Here is a 17,387-nt window from a genome sequence, read left to right as displayed (position 1 = left end):
TTTACAAATCCTCGTTTTGTACTTCTAATTATTGACGGTTGTTTTGTTTTGATCTCTCCGCTGCGTTTCCGCGTGCGTCACTTCCGAACGGCGCATGCGCAAAGCTGACCTCATACGTCATGCTCCCGGAACTGCTTCTGTGTACAACTGCTGGCGCAAGCTAGATTAAAGTGATTATTACATTTTGAATATGGATATTTTTCTTACAAAAATGCATCGATTCGCTACAGGAGGCCTTTGTTCACCCCTCGGAGCCATGTGAGACACTTTTTTTAATGCATGGGCGCTTTTTAATGAACTACTTTTGGACTGATGCACTGCAACACCCGCTGACTGCAATGACAGAGCTTGAAAGATCAAAGACCATTTTTAATATAACTCCGACTGGATTCGTCTGAAAGAAGAAAGTCATATACACCTAGGATGCCTCGGGGGTGAGTACAACGCAGCCTAATTTTCATTTTTGGGTGAACTGACCATTTAAGACATGGCAGATGGTCGACATAGAGGCCATCTGCTCCTCTGTCATGGTATTGATCATCCTAATGGACCGATTGATCTATTAACCTAGATCTTCAAACATGAAACTAGCACAGTCAACAGAAAACAAAAGCCAGAGAGGCAGATGGCACTTTCTCTTTATCTAACACTTTCTCTTTTTTTGTAGTTTGCTGACCTGTCAGAAGCTGCTGCCCGTAACAATGAAGCGATCCGTCTGGCCAAGCAGGAGGCCAATGACTATCGCCGCCAGCTTCAATCTCTCACCTGCGACTTAGAGGGTCTTAAGGGAACTGTAAGTACTGGAGAAAATTATATTAGCTTCAGTGTTATTTTATTGTATCATTGCAATACTATTATAGTTTTTATTAATATTTTAAATTATTTATCTTTTAAAACATTTTTATTCACATTTAATTTTAGTATTTTTTTTTTTAAATATGTCTATATAGTTTTTATTTTTATTTCAGTTTTAGTTTTAGTTATTTTAGTACATCAAGTTAAATGTGATGTACTAAAATGTTTAATATTTAAAATTGTAATTTATTTTAATATTTTATTTTTTATTTCAGTTAACACAGATTTTATTACAAGTAACATATTTATTTTATTATTATTATTATTTATTGGTTTTAGTTAACTTTAATAACCCTGATTAGCATTTATTAAAGTGCTTTATATTATGGCTGCTTAAATTACAAATGATCGGATCCATCATTTCAGAATGAGTCCCTGGAGCGTCAGATGAGAGAGATGGAAGATAACTTTTCCATCGAGGCATCCGGGTACCAGGACACCATCGCTCATCTAGAGGACGACATCCGCAACATGAAGGATGAGATGGCGTGCCATCTACGTGAATACCAGGATCTGCTGAATGTTAAAATGGCCCTGGATATTGAGATCGCCACCTACAGGAAGCTCCTGGAAGGCGAAGAAAGCAGGTGAACTTTTGCTTTTGCAAATATATTTTCTGTTTTGGGATTCTTATCTTTTCTTTAAACGTGCATTCAGCATGGACTTATAATGACACCTAGTGGAAAAAATGCAGCATCATGAAAAAGTAACAGTTTTTGGTTACTGATGTAATTGTAGAAATATGCTATTAACTATCAATGTTATTTAGTATGTAACATTATATTTTTTATTTATATTGTAAATTAGCTTTAATTTTTCAATATTCAGTTTTCATTTAAATTTTAGTTGTTCAATTTAAAAAATGTTGTTGTTTTATTTTTTTTTAGTGTAATTGTTTTAATTTAAAGGGGTCCTATTATGCTCTTTTACAAAGTCTTGATTTTGTTTTGGGGGTGTACTAGAACAGGCTCTCATACTAGGTTGTTCAAAAAACACATTATTTTTCACATATTTTACATTATTACAACACCTCTCTCCCCAGTCTGGCATGAACGGCTCGAATAGTTCCTGTATCAAATGAAGGCCCGTCCTTCTGAAATACGAAATGTGCTGTGATTGGTCAGCTCGGCCAGTGTGTGCTGTGATTGGTCAGCTGGGCCAGTGTGTGCTGTGATTGGCAGCACTAGGCGCCTGGTCGGGAAATGTCATACCCCTTACCATAGCCGCCTGCCAGATTCAGTGTAAATATTGCGTCAAAATCAAATCAATTTGAGCTGCAGATCTTTTTTATGCTCAAAGAGCAACATTACAGACTAACTAAAGTTGAAAAAGTGAAAAAGCATAATAGGACCCCTTTAATAATTTAAATGAATTAATATATTAATTTTTAATGTATTATGATTTATACATTTATACATAAATTATGAAAATTAATGAATTTAATTAAATTAAATTTTATTTTATTTTATTTCAGCTTTTTTTCAACTATCAAAACATGTTTTTAATAGATTTAGTTATAGTCAACTTTATCATTAATATGTTATATATTTATAATCATAAATATATTTTTGACTTGATATTGGGTTTTATGCATTATTTCTCTCTTTTTTTTCTTTCTAGGATCACCACACCATTTCCCAACCTCTCATCATTATCCCTACGAGGTACAGTATATTTTAGTTCATCCTCAAGGCTGAATGCAAATAATGTATTACAACTACAACCATGTATTGATGAATAATTATGATAGTAAAATAGATAGGCGTATCAATTTTTAAAATGGAGAAGAAAATGTTTCCCATGTCCCATATTTTGTGTTAAAATAGCATCCAATTAAATCAAATCAAATACATGTTTACTTGCGGAGGGAATAGATATGGTTTTTGCATGAAACCATTGAAATTCAAGATGCATTCAGTAACCAACATTTTGAGTTTTCCAATTAAGCCCATTTTGATAGCTTTGTACATATTTGGATCTATGCAGTTTAGTAACAATATTTTGGTTTAAAAAACGTAAAAAAAAAAAAAAACGGTTCAAAACCACTGGTCAAAAACTACTTACAATTAGAGGTTTCTCTCCGTCTCAAAACCACACTTTCATGATGAAATGACTATGTTTGATTCATATTTTGACTGCAGAGTCCATGAAGGAAACCAGACCTGCGATGGACAGCCTATCAAAGAAAGTGGTGATAAAGACCATCGAGACCAGAGATGGACATGTGAGTGGCATGAAAAGTCTTTACATAACTTAACATAAGTTTTTAGATGAAAATTATGACCTTTTGACCTTTCATCCACCACAGATAATTAACGAGTCCACCCAAAATGATGATCTGGAATGAGTTGCACGTGAACCTGTGACCAGTAGGCGCACTAGAGAGCTGAAGATCCACGCTGGAGTAGAACGAGGAGGAATGAAGTTTCTTTTGTTGTTTCTGTTGAGAGAAAAAAAGAAAAACAGCTTTAAAGTGCCTTTTTTGCATTGCCACATTAGAGCTCTCTCGCCACATTAGAGACTGTTGATAGAGCTGTATTAGACCTGAAAAGATAACGTAGGCCACTGAGTAAACCAGCTTTATCCAGGTTTATGTTTACCACGATGTCTGTATTTTACACTGTTGAAGACCACAGCAATACTGCTACACCTTTTTCTGTTTTGTAAAATTATTGCAAATTACCAAAAACTTGATGAACTTGTGTCTCTTGCACAAAAAAGTCTACAAATTTCCACAAATTCAATAAACCTTTTAAAGAATAAGCAGATTCCTTTATTTCATGAACAGCATTTGTCATTAATTTCTTATTACCATGCAAAATGAGCTAAACATCTGAGGGGCATTTTTCAAATGCTTTTCTAGCTGTTGCGCAGTACGTCATAAAAATAAACAGATTAGCAGGATCTATCCGGGCAATGAGCAACACGAGAACATTTCTATGATTTGATTAAAGGTAATTTCTTGAACGCTAATGGGTGAGCTCTAATGAGATCATCATCTCATCATGTTTAGTGATTACTTCTCTGCATGCTTAAATAGCTGCCAATCAATCCCCCGTTTCAAGACCTCCACATGTTTTTATTTATTTTTTTTTACACTTTTGTGATTTTAAGTACCTTCATAACTAAGACTTAATCCCAAATCTATTTTTTCCTCCTGAGGGTGAAAGCAAAGGGCAAAGACCAGGCATATTGGCACTGATTCTATGCAAGATTAAGATATTAAACCAACTCTGTTGAAATTGAACCAATATCTTAAAACACCCTTGTACCAGTGTTATTTTAGTATTGAGATCATAGATTATACTTTTATTAATGTTAAATTATTTTTTATTTGTATATTTTGTTTTTAATTTTAGAATTTTAATAATTTTGTTGTGTTTTTGTCATTTTTAAATATTATGTTTTTTGTTAACTATAATAACCTTCTACTGTACAAAACTCAGGCTAAATCCAAAAAATATTACAATTCTAATGAATCAGTTTATATCAAATTGAACAATTAGCCAAACTAAAATATTAATCTCAATGTTATTGCCCTGTAAACAAAATGTTTCTGTTACCTTATTCATATTTTAATAACTATCATTAAATAAATCCGATTATATACTGAGGAAATCCAGACATTCTATCAGGTGTACACCATGTATCTAGTTAAAATTGATATACTTTATATTTTAATTCAATTATACTTATTCTATTCCTAATTATTTTATACCTAATTATATGACCGTTACAGGGTTAAGGCAATTAAAAATGTTGTTTACATTGCAGAGTGAAGTCATTAGCATGTAAATGGAACAGTTCTGCATTTAGTTCCATTTCTATGGTCCAAAACTTTTACTTGTCTGCTCTCTAGTGGACATTGGTTTCAACTGCACATGGGTGGAGAATGTATAAAAATATATTTAGTGATCTCTACTGATGAGTTACATGTTTATTTGATTGTAAATAGAAAAATAAGCCAGAAGCAGAAGCAGTAAACAGAAGCACTTAGCAAACAGGAAGAAATTATCCATGCTTGATTACAATCATGAACACACAGGGTCTGATGTGCCCGAATAGCACCATCATTTAACCACTAATACTGTCCAAATTAAATTAAAATTAAATTAAGTTCATTTTTCATTAAACTGCAAATGTATTTAGTGGCTGTGTGTGTCTCTTACCATAAAACTTGAACATGATGTGGACGACTCAGCCCTTAAACTGTGTTTAAATATCCATTGCTAGTCTTGAGGTGAACAATTAATCCAGTTAATCCACTGAAAAAAAGATTGTTTGTCTTGGCAATCTTTAAACAAAATCTGATCATTTGTTCCGCTCTGGAATGGTATTCCTTCACTGGTGACGTCAGTTTGACCGCTTGGGCAGAATATCTTTTACCAAACCCCTCCAACCGTAGGCCTAATAATTAATTTGACATGCAAATACAGCATATTTGTTTTCTGTTTTAATTTTTATAATTGCTTCTTGTTGGAATATATTCATGTCTCGCTTCCCTGTTTCTGTATGTTTCTACAAGTTTTGTAATAAAAAAAAAAAATAAAAAAAACGAGTAAAAAAAAGATATCTTGAATAAAAAAAAAAACTCTCCAACCGTTAGTTTGCTGCGAGTAAAAGATGGAGAGGAGGAGTGCTAAAATAGCGCCCTCTATTCAATATTCCATTTCAGTTGGAAATACATCAAAATATTCTGAAATAAAGTTCACACGGACTTTAACAAACTACAGCATGGAAGTGCCTGACTTGTGTTGTTCTGATTCAGTAATTGCAGGTCTAGCAGCTGCAGGGACTCATCTCAGGCATCCAAAATGGTCCACACCCCTGCTGTTCCATTACAGATTTCATTACTTCCTCCAGAAACACTGTGAAGGGCAATCTGTGTCATCAGCAGGGATATGGGAGAATCATGAGAGATACACAGGAGAGACAGCACTGGGATGGTCTCTAGAGATTTCTGTCAAAACAGAGAATTTAGCTTTTTTCAAACCAACAAATATAATAATTTATCCCCTGGAATGCGAATTTTAGCAGGGGAACCCCTACCCCCCGGAATGCGTTTTTTAACTGGAGACCCCCTCGAAACGCGATTGGGCTAGTTTTGAGTAGTGTTTGGGCGGGTTTTCTTGTGAAAACCTGGTAACCCTGCCTATAGGATGGGAAAAATATGAGTTTGGGAGGAAAAATTATCTTGCACGAGTACTGCGTTCCCTCGAGAAACTTCGCATTCGCTCGCAGAACATTTACGTTCTCTCACAAAAATATTGCATTCAGATGCAATACAGCCAATCAGGAGGGACATCCCATTAACCAAACTAAGAACACAGCTATCCTCAGAAGGCTGTTACAATGAGCCAAAAGAGCATGCAGGGCTGAGGAAGACCGCCCACTTAAAAACCCTGTGGGGGAGGGGGGGCACCCCACCCCTACTACCTGACTAAGCTTAAGGGATAAGGGAAGTAGACCACCTATTTAAAACCCTAACAGGGGAGACGGCTAGAAAGGTTAGAAACCCTAATAAGGGGGGCAGCCTGACCGCTGAGAGTACTTGAAAAAAACCTACATCACAAGGGAGAGACCGGACTTTCAGTCAATGGTTCGTCAAAAAAAGCAAAACATATAAGAACAACATTAGTCCAACCTCAGAGCCCGATGTAAGCAGCGGTCTAAAAGCATTCTGGGGGGTGGGCATCAAGAAGTGTTAGAATCAGAGCGTGTTTTAGAACTGGAACGCTTCTCATCCAACACTTTCCAGAGATCCGCTCTCTTCCTCTTAGCGCTCGACCGACTCCTAGAGGGAGGAGGGGCACGAGTGGTCACGTTACTCTTCTGATCCTGCCTATGATCCTCAGATCGAGACGGACCAGCCCCCTCAGAGGTTTTAGAGGAAGACTTGGGACAGAGGAGAATTAGCTTCCTAAAGGCAGTGGACTGTACCTTAGCCTCCCTGAACTTCTTGACCCCTGCCTCAGTGGAGCTGCTGAAAAGCCCAGAAGGCGACAGCGGAGCATCAAGAACAAAGGATTTCTCCTTCCTACCAATATCCGCGAGATTTAACCACAAATGCCTCTTCGTAGCCACCATTGCTGCCATCGCACACCCAATGGCAGCAGCAGTCTGCTTAGTGGCGTGAAGAGCCAAGTCTGTGATGCGACATAGTTCCTCAACTGCCTCAGGGGACAAAACCTTGCCCTCATCTACACTGTTAGACATTTCTGTAATTTCTACAGTTATTTACTGTATATCCCCCAGTATAATACTGCAAATTCCATTTACATTAAGTAACTGTAATACCCTTTACATCATGGGAATTTTCTGTGACGTCAAACTCCACATACAGTGACTTACTATATTTTTTACGTAACGGCCTCTGTGGCACCATTCCATTGAGGTTGTTTTATTTTCCTCACTTCTTACATTTGGATTGACAAGATTTGTCCTGCACCATGTCTACAATGCCGCAACAGCTTGGATGTCGCATCGCGCCGTGCCGCTCGCATCCGAGGAAGACACGGAACCCAAGGGGCAGTGCCGTGGGTTTTGCCCGGGGATGAACCCGCGAGAGTGGAAGAGTTCCGGTGAACATCCGTGCTGTGTATCGATGCACCTGACCAAATACAGTTTGCTACTGTAAATCTTAATTACAGTAACTTACTGGCAACAGTGTTACCAGTAAGTTACTGTAAAAACCCTTTGAAACGTCTAACAGTGTAGGTCTTTAAGCAAGACAGCTTGGTAAACTTGCAACACGGCCATTGTGTGGAAGGTTCCACCAGCTGGACCTGCCGCCACATACGCCCTGCCATTCAGACTTCAGTGGTCCGGCAGGAGTCCTTAAAGAAGATGACTCACCCTGGGAGAGGCAGCTCGTGAGCGTCTCCTCCACAGGGGGCATCTTCGCCTATCTGCGTTCAGCCACACCCTCAACATTAGCATAACCCTCGTGCTGAGTCGAGCCTAAAGCCCGGGATACACTGCACGATTTTAGCAATCCTATAAGATCATTACTTTATCACACTGTGCGACATGGATCGTTTAAACTTGGGTACGACAAGCATGTAGACTGTACGATGATGACAACTATTGAATCGTAGGCTGCGACGGCTGCGACACACGTTAGTGCAACGTCATCAGCATGCGCTAGTGGTAAACAAATACCGGTACATCAAGATGGATCGCGCTTTGGCAGTTGTGCTTTTCATGTGCGCTGAAACAAAGAAAAGGCACCGGCGGAAGAGGGCATATGGACTCGCTCATGGCTCGGGAAAGGAGGACAACTTGGGATGCCAGTTTTGCACAGGGAGCTTGGCAGCTGCAGTTCCTCCGCTATCTCCTTCCATGCTATGTCCTTTTTGGTGCGATCATGATAGCAGCTAGAGGACACATCGTACAAACATGCCCTCTGTTGCCACAACTCAACAAGAATTTGTTCTTTATGGGTATCCCACATACCAGTAAACCTTCTACTTTTTTTTGCCTCCATTGCATTGAAATTGTAGCGCCACAGGTCGCGTGGATCAATACGTCATTTCATGTTGCAATTTCATTGGCTGCTGAGTAGACGCAGGTCGTAGCAGCAAACACACTGTGCGTTGATCATGCTGAATTTCTGACACTGTAGGAAAACTATCGTAGGCGTAGACGCAGGTCGTAGCAGCAAACACACTGTGCGTTGATCATGCTGAATTTCTGACACTGTCAGAAAACTATCGTAGGCTATCTTTGGTCGCAAGACCGGGAAAACGCCCGTCTTTGAACCTCTCTCACTGTACGACATAAGGCCACCGATTAAGAGCCACGATCACAGAAATCGCCACGATTGCTTCACGATGGCAATCTTTCGTCTGGGACAGTCACAAATTGTGCAGTGTATCCCGGGCTTAATTCAGACTGTCCCTCGATCTCACTAACTCCGTGTGGAGGTCGGGAAGAAATGGGAGACTTCTATAGGGGAGGTCATGGCTGGCCAGAAAGTGCTCGTCTAATCTGCCACGGGTGGGCTTCTGCCTTTCACGTGACCAGACTAAATCAAGCCTCTTAGTGGCGCACGCCATTACTCCCAGCATTTCCCCATATGCAGGGCTGGAGTTAGGCTGGGAGGATTCAATGCTCACACTCTCATCGCCAACCACATCCACGTCCTCACTTTCACTAGATGAGCCCAATATAGCGCTATCCGAGGGATCTGATAACACAATTAAAGAGCGTCTGGATCCCACCGAGCGTTATCTTGCAAAATATTTGTGTTCTCTCGCAAAAGCAATGTGTTCCCCCAAGAAACTTTGTAGTTTACAGTAACTGTACTAGTTTCATGTCTCTTGCATCGCTCTGTGGCTGCTTTCTTCTCACATAATATAATAATATGAATATAATACAATATGAAAAAAACAATTTTATTTGGCAGGGAGCCACATATTTAGCAGGATAATGAACAGTCAGTTGGTTTGAATCACAAAATATATGATGTTTCATTAACAAGGTTCAGGAGGAGCACGATCAGATAATCAATCAGTCTGGCCCAGGTGGAGCTCGTCAGCTAATCACCTTAACAAGCACAATACGTATATATACACAGCCAACTTACCTCTGTTCCACTACAGTTTTCCAGCATCCCGCCTCCACCACAATACCTCACTCTTAATCTAATTTCATCCCATTCTTGGGATGGGGGTGGGGGGGATCTCTGGGTTCGGGCTCTATCCTGAGCTTGGAGCCCTCCCTCTGGACAGCATGCCAAATATGCTACTAATTGCTCAGTTATATTACGTTAGTGCAAACTGGTGAAACCCCTTCAGTGTGATTATTGCTTGCCTGTATTATAGTTATTGTAACACATTTTGGATAAAAGTGTAAATGTCATGGTTTATTTTGTGTTAATGACCAGTTGTCTTCATATTACCTGTCACAAATAAACATATTTTGGGGGGCTGAAAGTAAGAAAATTACATTTATCTTCTTAAAGTTCTTTGTGTTAAAGCAAAACTAGTTTGTCAGTGTCTGTTTATCATTAGGGTCACTTTTTTGTTACTTTATTCTAAATGTAATGCTCATTGCAGAACATATATTTTAATCATAACTAGTTCAGAGTGAACTTCAAGAGAGTTTGTGCCCAGATGGGTTTAATAACCCCAGGCACCGTGTGTTGCGGTCCAATGGCTGCACCTTTTGTGGCTAATTGATGCAAGCACTGTGTGCATGAATTAACCAAGTCAGTATGAATCTGTAATGAGACCTTACAGTTAAGAGGTCAAAGTTTTAGGGCACATAGATGGAGAATTCACTGCTAAAGCCTGTGGTCAGTGCGACATATAAGAACGTTTTGATTTCAAAAACCAACTTAACTGCTGCTAGCCACCAACCAAAAGAAAGGGCCATTAAGGTCAACTCTGCTTCTAGCCAAGGTCATCGGTCAGATTAATGAGAAGGAAGGAGAGTCAGAGGTTAAAGGAGCCTTGAGCAGTCATGATGATCAACAGGTCAAGATCTGAATTTGGAATAGCATACTGTACATCATTCGAGGTTGTATTTCGCCTTAATCATGAATATATGTTGATGAGTGTCTTACACCAACAGATATTCGACATAAATACACATCACTTTATATTAATAACATTTGTTGCTCTATGTTTTCTATCTTAGCAAACAGAGTGCAACAGTTGGGTTCAAGAAATAAAAATCCCATTCATTTTCTTCATAGGGGAATTGATTATTAACAAAAACTTGTAAAAACTTAAAGACAGAATTACTATGAGCCTGTCAACTACTTTGTTGAAGCTGTTAGCCCGGATTATTTTAACTTATTTTTTAAATAAGTTAACTGGATATGCTATTACGCTGATGTAGAAAATACACCGCACCATTTCTACACCATTTTGCAAGCAATTTCAACAATAAAAAAAAAAAAAACTTTGCAAGTTACATAAGTAGGAAATACTTCAAAATATTAATATTTAAGTAGACACATTCTAAAGATATTTAAGCATTTTCACGTGGCTGACTGGGATAATGACAGAAGACAATTACGCTTTATTCATGTTTGACATGCAGTGGCCTTAATAAAGATGAGCGTTTCTGAGCAACTTCTTCCTCTCCGTGATACAAGGGCTAATTGCTAGGGATGAGGCTTTAATTACCATAGTCCTTGATGAAACACTCGTTTTCTTGTTTAACTCTCAGCTATGAGAGCAGAGTTAATTGCAGTGCTCAAGAGGGGCAAAGTAATCAGAGAACCATCATAACTAAGTTCTGGTGTCAGATTGTGACACAACAGATAGCTGTATATTTCAGAGCGCACTTTACTGAGAAAAGCAGTTGCATGCAGTGAGTTCAGTAAATTAGAGGTTTACCTCATTTCGAATCCCATCTGTTTTATAGTCTTCTGTCTTATTGATTCCAGAAACAGAATTTTTCTGTAAATTTTCTGTTTAAATTGTAAACAACATTTGTAATTTGTACAAAAATCTACTGTGTTGTACCAGTTTAGCTAGCCTACTTATATTACTGTACAGACAGTATTACACAGAAATAACACATTTGGTATATCTGCAGTATATAATGGATTAAATAAACGTTATCTATGAAACTGTGTTTTTGTAGACACTGTCTGGAAATGAGCAAAGTGCATCTCGACTTGTTTTGCTTCAGTACTTCAGGATAGGAGATGTTACACTTTATTTAAATACAGTACCGAAATTGTTGATTGTACAAAGTAAACAAAAATGTTTTTAAAATTAAACACCAGAAGCAAATATTGCTGTTTTTTGGGGATGAGGACATGTCACACAACTGGTCTGTTTTGCCATCTGCCTGTGAGCTTCTACCAGGTGACAGATGAATGTATGCCAAAATATTGTTGAGTCAACAACTAAACATATGGAAAACATTTCTCCTTCTTTTTAATAACCCAACAAGTCTATTAATTTAGCTACAGATACAGTGCTGCATTGTGACCAGACCTGGGAACAATACTTACAGCATTCATGGCTGAATCCTAATGATCTAATGATGCTTGGTTTTGACTGACAGACCCTTTAGTGTTAATTTTTACAGATATAAAGGACAGAACATGTTTTTTGTCACATGTCGACTCAACAGCTCTGACAAAGTTCTTCATCAGACTGAGTCAAACCGGTATAGTGGAATTTTTTATTATTCATTAAAAGGTCTAGCTCAATATTTATCTATTCATGAATCAGACTGATTCCGCGTTATGTTAAAGATTAATTAAATATATCTCATACGCAGGGTTGGGAGGGTTACTTTTAAAATGTATTCCGTTACAGTTACAAATTACTTCATTAAAAAAGTTTTCAGTAACGTAATCCAAGTACCACAATATAAAAGTAATGTAATCTGATTACTTTTGGATTACTTAAAGTTACATATGTAAATAAAGTAAAAAAAGCAATATCTAAGTACTTTTATTTAACTATGACTTTAAAATTAAAACTAATAAAAACTATTTGAAACTATTAAAAATCGTGTCTTGTTTCACCACCTAGATATTACAGCCCATATATATTTTTATATAAAAAGCTATCTAGTGGCTATAGTTTAGTATTACAGTTTTATTTTTATTATAATTTTTTTTATTTCTTTAACATGTACAAGTAAAAATAAATATGGTTTCTACACAAAATTTACACCATATACATATTAGTCTATTTTAAAATAAGCCTACATGTAGAAATGCATGTGAAATGCTATGATCTTTCTTTATTGCATTGACTGATCCGGGGTGTGGGGCCTCTCGTGTTAATTTCTACATTTTCCAGCTCATTTTCCGCTTGAAAACTTACACACAACTGGAGTCATGCACACCATGGAATTTTAAATCACTAACAAACACTACATTTTAGCTAACATGATTATTTCCATGCTAGTCGTACCTGCAAATGTTCAAGTTGTTTGAGTAGCCTTTGTTAAAGCAAGAGTCTTCATGCATAGCTTACACTGTACAATTATGTTATTTCCTATATCCTTTTTGAAGACAAAATAACTGAAATTTCCAGACATGAAAACGTTTTTCCCAGCAGGAAGCATCGTAATTTACTGTAGCAGTGTCTCATCCCGCGTTTGAGGAGAATAATTGTAGACGGGTGTTATTTGAGCAGGCGGCTCATGTAAGTCAACATGTGTCAACAGAACCAGGAACTACTGTATGATGAAGTAGTGCTAAATATAGCATTATTATATCACAAAACTCATTTAATTAATTTTAAATGAAACAAATGTAATCCTGATAGTATTCCCACTTTTTACAAAATGTAACTGTAATCTGAATACTTTGTTTTTTGATGTAACTGTAACGGATTACAGTTACTAGATTTTTGTATCCTGATTACGTAACGCCGTTACAAGTATTCCGTTACTCCCCAACCCTGCTCATACGAGTTATTTTGAATCGGGGCTATGTGCGTGGTTTTTGAGTAGGCTAAATAAAAAAAGAACCGGCTCATACGAGTTATTTGTTCGTGAATCGGCCTACATAGCTACTTCCGTGTTGTGTTTTTGATCAGTTAAAAATAATAACCGTTCCTACGAGTAATTAGTGGTTCATTAATCGAATTATGGTTGCGCCATTCGTTTTTGATTAAATACAAATAATCGGCTCATTCGAGTGATTTGTTTGTGAATCGAACTACACTAATTCCGCCTTTTTTTGTTCGACTGAAAACTCATATGAATCACTTGTTAGTGAATCGAACTACACTAGACGCGACGCGCGTGGAATGTTTTATAATCTCAAAAGAGACTTGTTTTCTTACCATTATTTGTGGTACTTGGTATTTATTATCCTATCACATTCCGTCATACTGCAAGCTCTTTGCCACACTGGAAATTCAGCCGTTATGGTCGCTGAAAAGCCCAGGCCAGAAAACACTGAATAAAACAATGCGCCTGCGCAGGAACTTGAGACACGAGGTGTCGAACCAGGTGATTATTTTTCAGCATTATTTTGTAATCAGTACGACAGAAATATTCAACAGGTATTCTAACACCACTGTATATTGAATATGGGTGCTTGAAAACGAAACGATGGCTCAATACAGTTGCTTCATTTTGTATTCAAAATGTGTGAGGCCGTTACTTGTATTATATGACAACCCTGATTGTGCCATCGTAAACACCCTACAATTCTATATCCTGCAGATGTGATTCTCATTTTGAGACTGCCAAGGCAGTTTGCATTTGTGTGTGTGTGCGTGTTCTTTAAAAAGGTATTTTATTTTAGTCACGATTGGCCTTTTGGGAGGGAGAATCATTTGATGACTGACTGGGACTGAAAGTTCAGATTAATGATAAATGGCTCTTTTGACTCGTGTCTTGTGCTGCAAAAGAATATGAATTGTGATTACATTGCCTTCAGAATTGTTCATTTCCATGGTGGAGGAGGCATTGCACATTTTCTGTTAAGTCAAGCTACAGGCAGAGTTGCCAGAACCCAGAAAAATCACCAGGCTAAAACTGACTCGAAACCCACCAAAAAGGAATGAAAACTCCCCAAAAAAGCCTGATGAAATTAATGAAAAGCCCAAAATGTTCCAGGGTCCACAGTTGACAGCTGTGGGATTCCCAAAAAGAGCCTTAAAATAACCGTTTTTCTTTTTTTTTCTTTCTGTTCTATGTTTTATGTGGATGATTTCAGCTAAACTAGTTTATATGTACTATGTCCATACTGTATTTAATTATTTGATCTGTGTTTTATTCCTCTTATGAGAATATACAGCGCTGTCTTCCACCTTCAGTATCACGACTGAGCAAGGCACAGAACCCCCAATTGATAGTTTTCACGTGACGTCACACAGTCATAGGAACGCCCACCTGGAGTTCATTGCGTTCATATTCCGACCTCATCTGCTTGCCTATGTAAACTATGCATCATTAATGTAGTGATTACTGAATTTGATCTTTTAATATTACTGTTTTAAATATATTAAGGCACTTTAAATGTTTTTACAACGTTTGTCAAACTGTTTAATGATTTAAATATTGCCGCGGGTGCTTAATATGTATTGCAAATGGCCAAAACTTGCATTTTGTTCACATACCTTTTTTAAATTCTTTTGAGAGGTGATCTAAATATTTGCGGCTGTGAAACAGATAGAAAATTGACAGGCTTGTGCTGCAGTTCTATGGATGTTTTGCCCTCCAGGTCTTCGAGCCATTCACGTGACTGAAAGCTATCAATTGCTCCCTGGACGCAGCAGCAAAGATGGCTGCCCACTGCTCCGGGTGTGTGTTCACGGTGTGTGTGTTTACTACTCACTGCTGTGTGTGTGCACTTGGATGGGATAAATGCAGAGCACAAATTCTGACACCATACTTGGCCACACGTCACGTTACTTTCACTCTTCACATTCACTCCTGTTTTATCTACACACAAGCATCAATGTGGAATTAATCTACTGTGGCAAACTTAATTAACCTGCCTTAAAAATCCTAATGTGGGCAAAACCTGGTTTGTGACGTGACATCAAATGCACCTCCAATACCGTATCTCCCTCACTTGCTCTTTCAGCGGATTCATTCCAATGACCAATACACATTGAAATCCAAATAAACCTTTTGGTGGATGCGATAAAAGTAGCCCCAAAAAGCTCTGCAATTTTTGCATTTTTGAAATAACTCAATTATGTAGGAGAACCACAACCCTGGCAACACTGGCTCCAGGTTATCAGTCTGTGCATGTTCACTTTCAGTTTCCTCTGCGTCATGGCATCAAACGTTCAACATCTGTAGTGGACTGACTCAAATATCCAGAGATGGTTAATCAGTGTCGTAGCTTGACAGATGACTGTTAAAAGTTTAATTTTTAAGGTTAGTTTAGGCCAGTTTAGAGTTCTAATACCTAGTCCTAGAGAGAGCTATTTGCTATAATTTCCATTAATTTCATTGGCAGTTCCTCGTCTCGCACAAGACTGTCCTCAGCTATGATGTGAAGGGCAGCAGACAGAGAAAAATTTCAATGAAACTTGTGTCTGGTGTGACATGGTGTAAGGGCCCGTCCCAGTATCCACACTTGCAGTCTTGGCCACTTGAGAGTGTGTGCGTGTGACAGAAAGTATGCATGACTGTCCCAAGTTGGGAAAATGTAAGTTTATTGTCTTGAACGCATAATAAATCCATGCTTTGCTTTGGAGGTGAAGCCCATCATTCATCACATTCAGGAACTCGCATGTCCCAAAATCTGGAAATTTCAAGGAGAACTTTCAATGTAAATTAAATTAATTAGGTAATACATATAATTTGGTAGTAAAACATAAAGTTTTACACGTTATTAGTGCAGAGCAAGCATTTTGTAAAACATGTGCAACTGCTTTTGCTTGCAACTGCTCGGTTGATTCGATTTTTCTTACAAGTTTAATTATGGCGTGACAGCAAGTGATTTTGGTCAGAATTAATTGAACATGTTGGGCAATTTTATATTTTAGTTTCTTGTTTTTACTTTCCATCAAATAACCTATTACTGCTAGTTTGACAAAACAAGAGCAATTGTGAATAATCAGTATCAGTTAGTGGTAGCAAAACCTGTCATCTAACCAGATAGCTTGGAAACTTGCTGAAAAAGGGCAAATGTTCAATAACTTCAGTTCTGTCATGACAACTCTCGGAGGGCTTGGCATGGTAATGTACATGACAATGCTAATGTATTTGGTCTTGGTGGAATAGATCTGCTACACTGCTGCTGCTGCTGCGGCAGAGCAAGTACCTAGACTTGCTACTGCCAATACATCCACAACATGCTGCTGTGAGCATGTAAGAAATATTGCTGCTGCAAATATAGCATACATGAAATAACCCCCATATAGCATACATGAATCACCTCGCAGCAGATCTATACAGGTGGAGGGTTTCTGAAGCAAGCTGCAACTGCTAAAGCAAACACTAGTCATATATTTGAATGTTGAGCAGCGAGCTCATTGGCTACCATTACAGGAGAGAACCGATCAGATGCGACATGTGATAATGATGTCATTAGGTCAGATTGAGTTAGACCTATCGGACTGCGCCATCTAGAGTTTCATGCCAGAACTCTGTATTTCTATGTTACAGTATATGGCATAATTAAAAGACATTAATTCTTATTTACATGTTTCCAGTTCGTAAGGTCTGTAAAAATAGACCCTGTAGTGGCATTCAAGTGCATTTATCAAATATAATTATTCCAACATGACATTATGGCAGCATTAATTATATGCGTAAGTAAGAAAGATATATTGAAATTAAGCATTAAAAGTTGCATGAATTGAGATGTGGAGGTGTCTGTGAGTGCTGAGGTGGGCAGCATAGACCCACAGATCACAGCCTCTGCTATGCATTCTGCTCATTACCTGAAGTTAAACCAGCTAGATAGTCTGCTTGAACTTAACGCCGGGCTTTTAGCAGCTCAATCATACAAACTCTTGAACAAGACATTTGATGCGGCGAGTGCAGCCGAGCGTGTCAGAAGCTGTAACAGAAGTGTATTGGTTTATCAGGCCTGTTGTCGGAGCGATAGAGTTTCTTACAAGTGTTTGCTGCTCTCA

General features: G+C 38.1%; 1 protein-coding gene across 2 annotated transcripts in view; it reads left to right on the top strand.

Annotated features, from left to right (window-relative positions):
• The window catches only part of LOC107677286 (vimentin-like), a 10,333-nt gene extending 6,715 nt beyond the window's left edge, over positions 1-3,618 (top strand). For both annotated transcript variants that reach the window (XM_016472135.1, XM_016472136.1), the window contains exons 5-9: positions 668-793; positions 1,222-1,442; positions 2,476-2,519; positions 2,997-3,079; positions 3,164-3,618. In XM_016472135.1, the coding sequence (XP_016327621.1) occupies positions 668-793; positions 1,222-1,442; positions 2,476-2,519; positions 2,997-3,079; positions 3,164-3,202 (513 nt within the window). In that variant the 3' untranslated portion in view covers positions 3,203-3,618. The remainder of the gene's footprint in view (positions 1-667; positions 794-1,221; positions 1,443-2,475; positions 2,520-2,996; positions 3,080-3,163) is intronic.
• The last annotated feature ends 13,769 nt before the right edge of the window (positions 3,619-17,387 follow it).

Source organism: Sinocyclocheilus anshuiensis, unplaced genomic scaffold (genome assembly GCF_001515605.1).
Source record: "Sinocyclocheilus anshuiensis isolate Anshui unplaced genomic scaffold, SAMN03320099.WGS_v1.1 scaffold392, whole genome shotgun sequence".
Classification (NCBI taxonomy): Eukaryota; Metazoa; Chordata; class Actinopteri; order Cypriniformes; family Cyprinidae; genus Sinocyclocheilus; species Sinocyclocheilus anshuiensis.
Note: the sequence above shows the minus strand (reverse complement) of the source record. Positions and strands in the feature narration are given on the sequence as shown.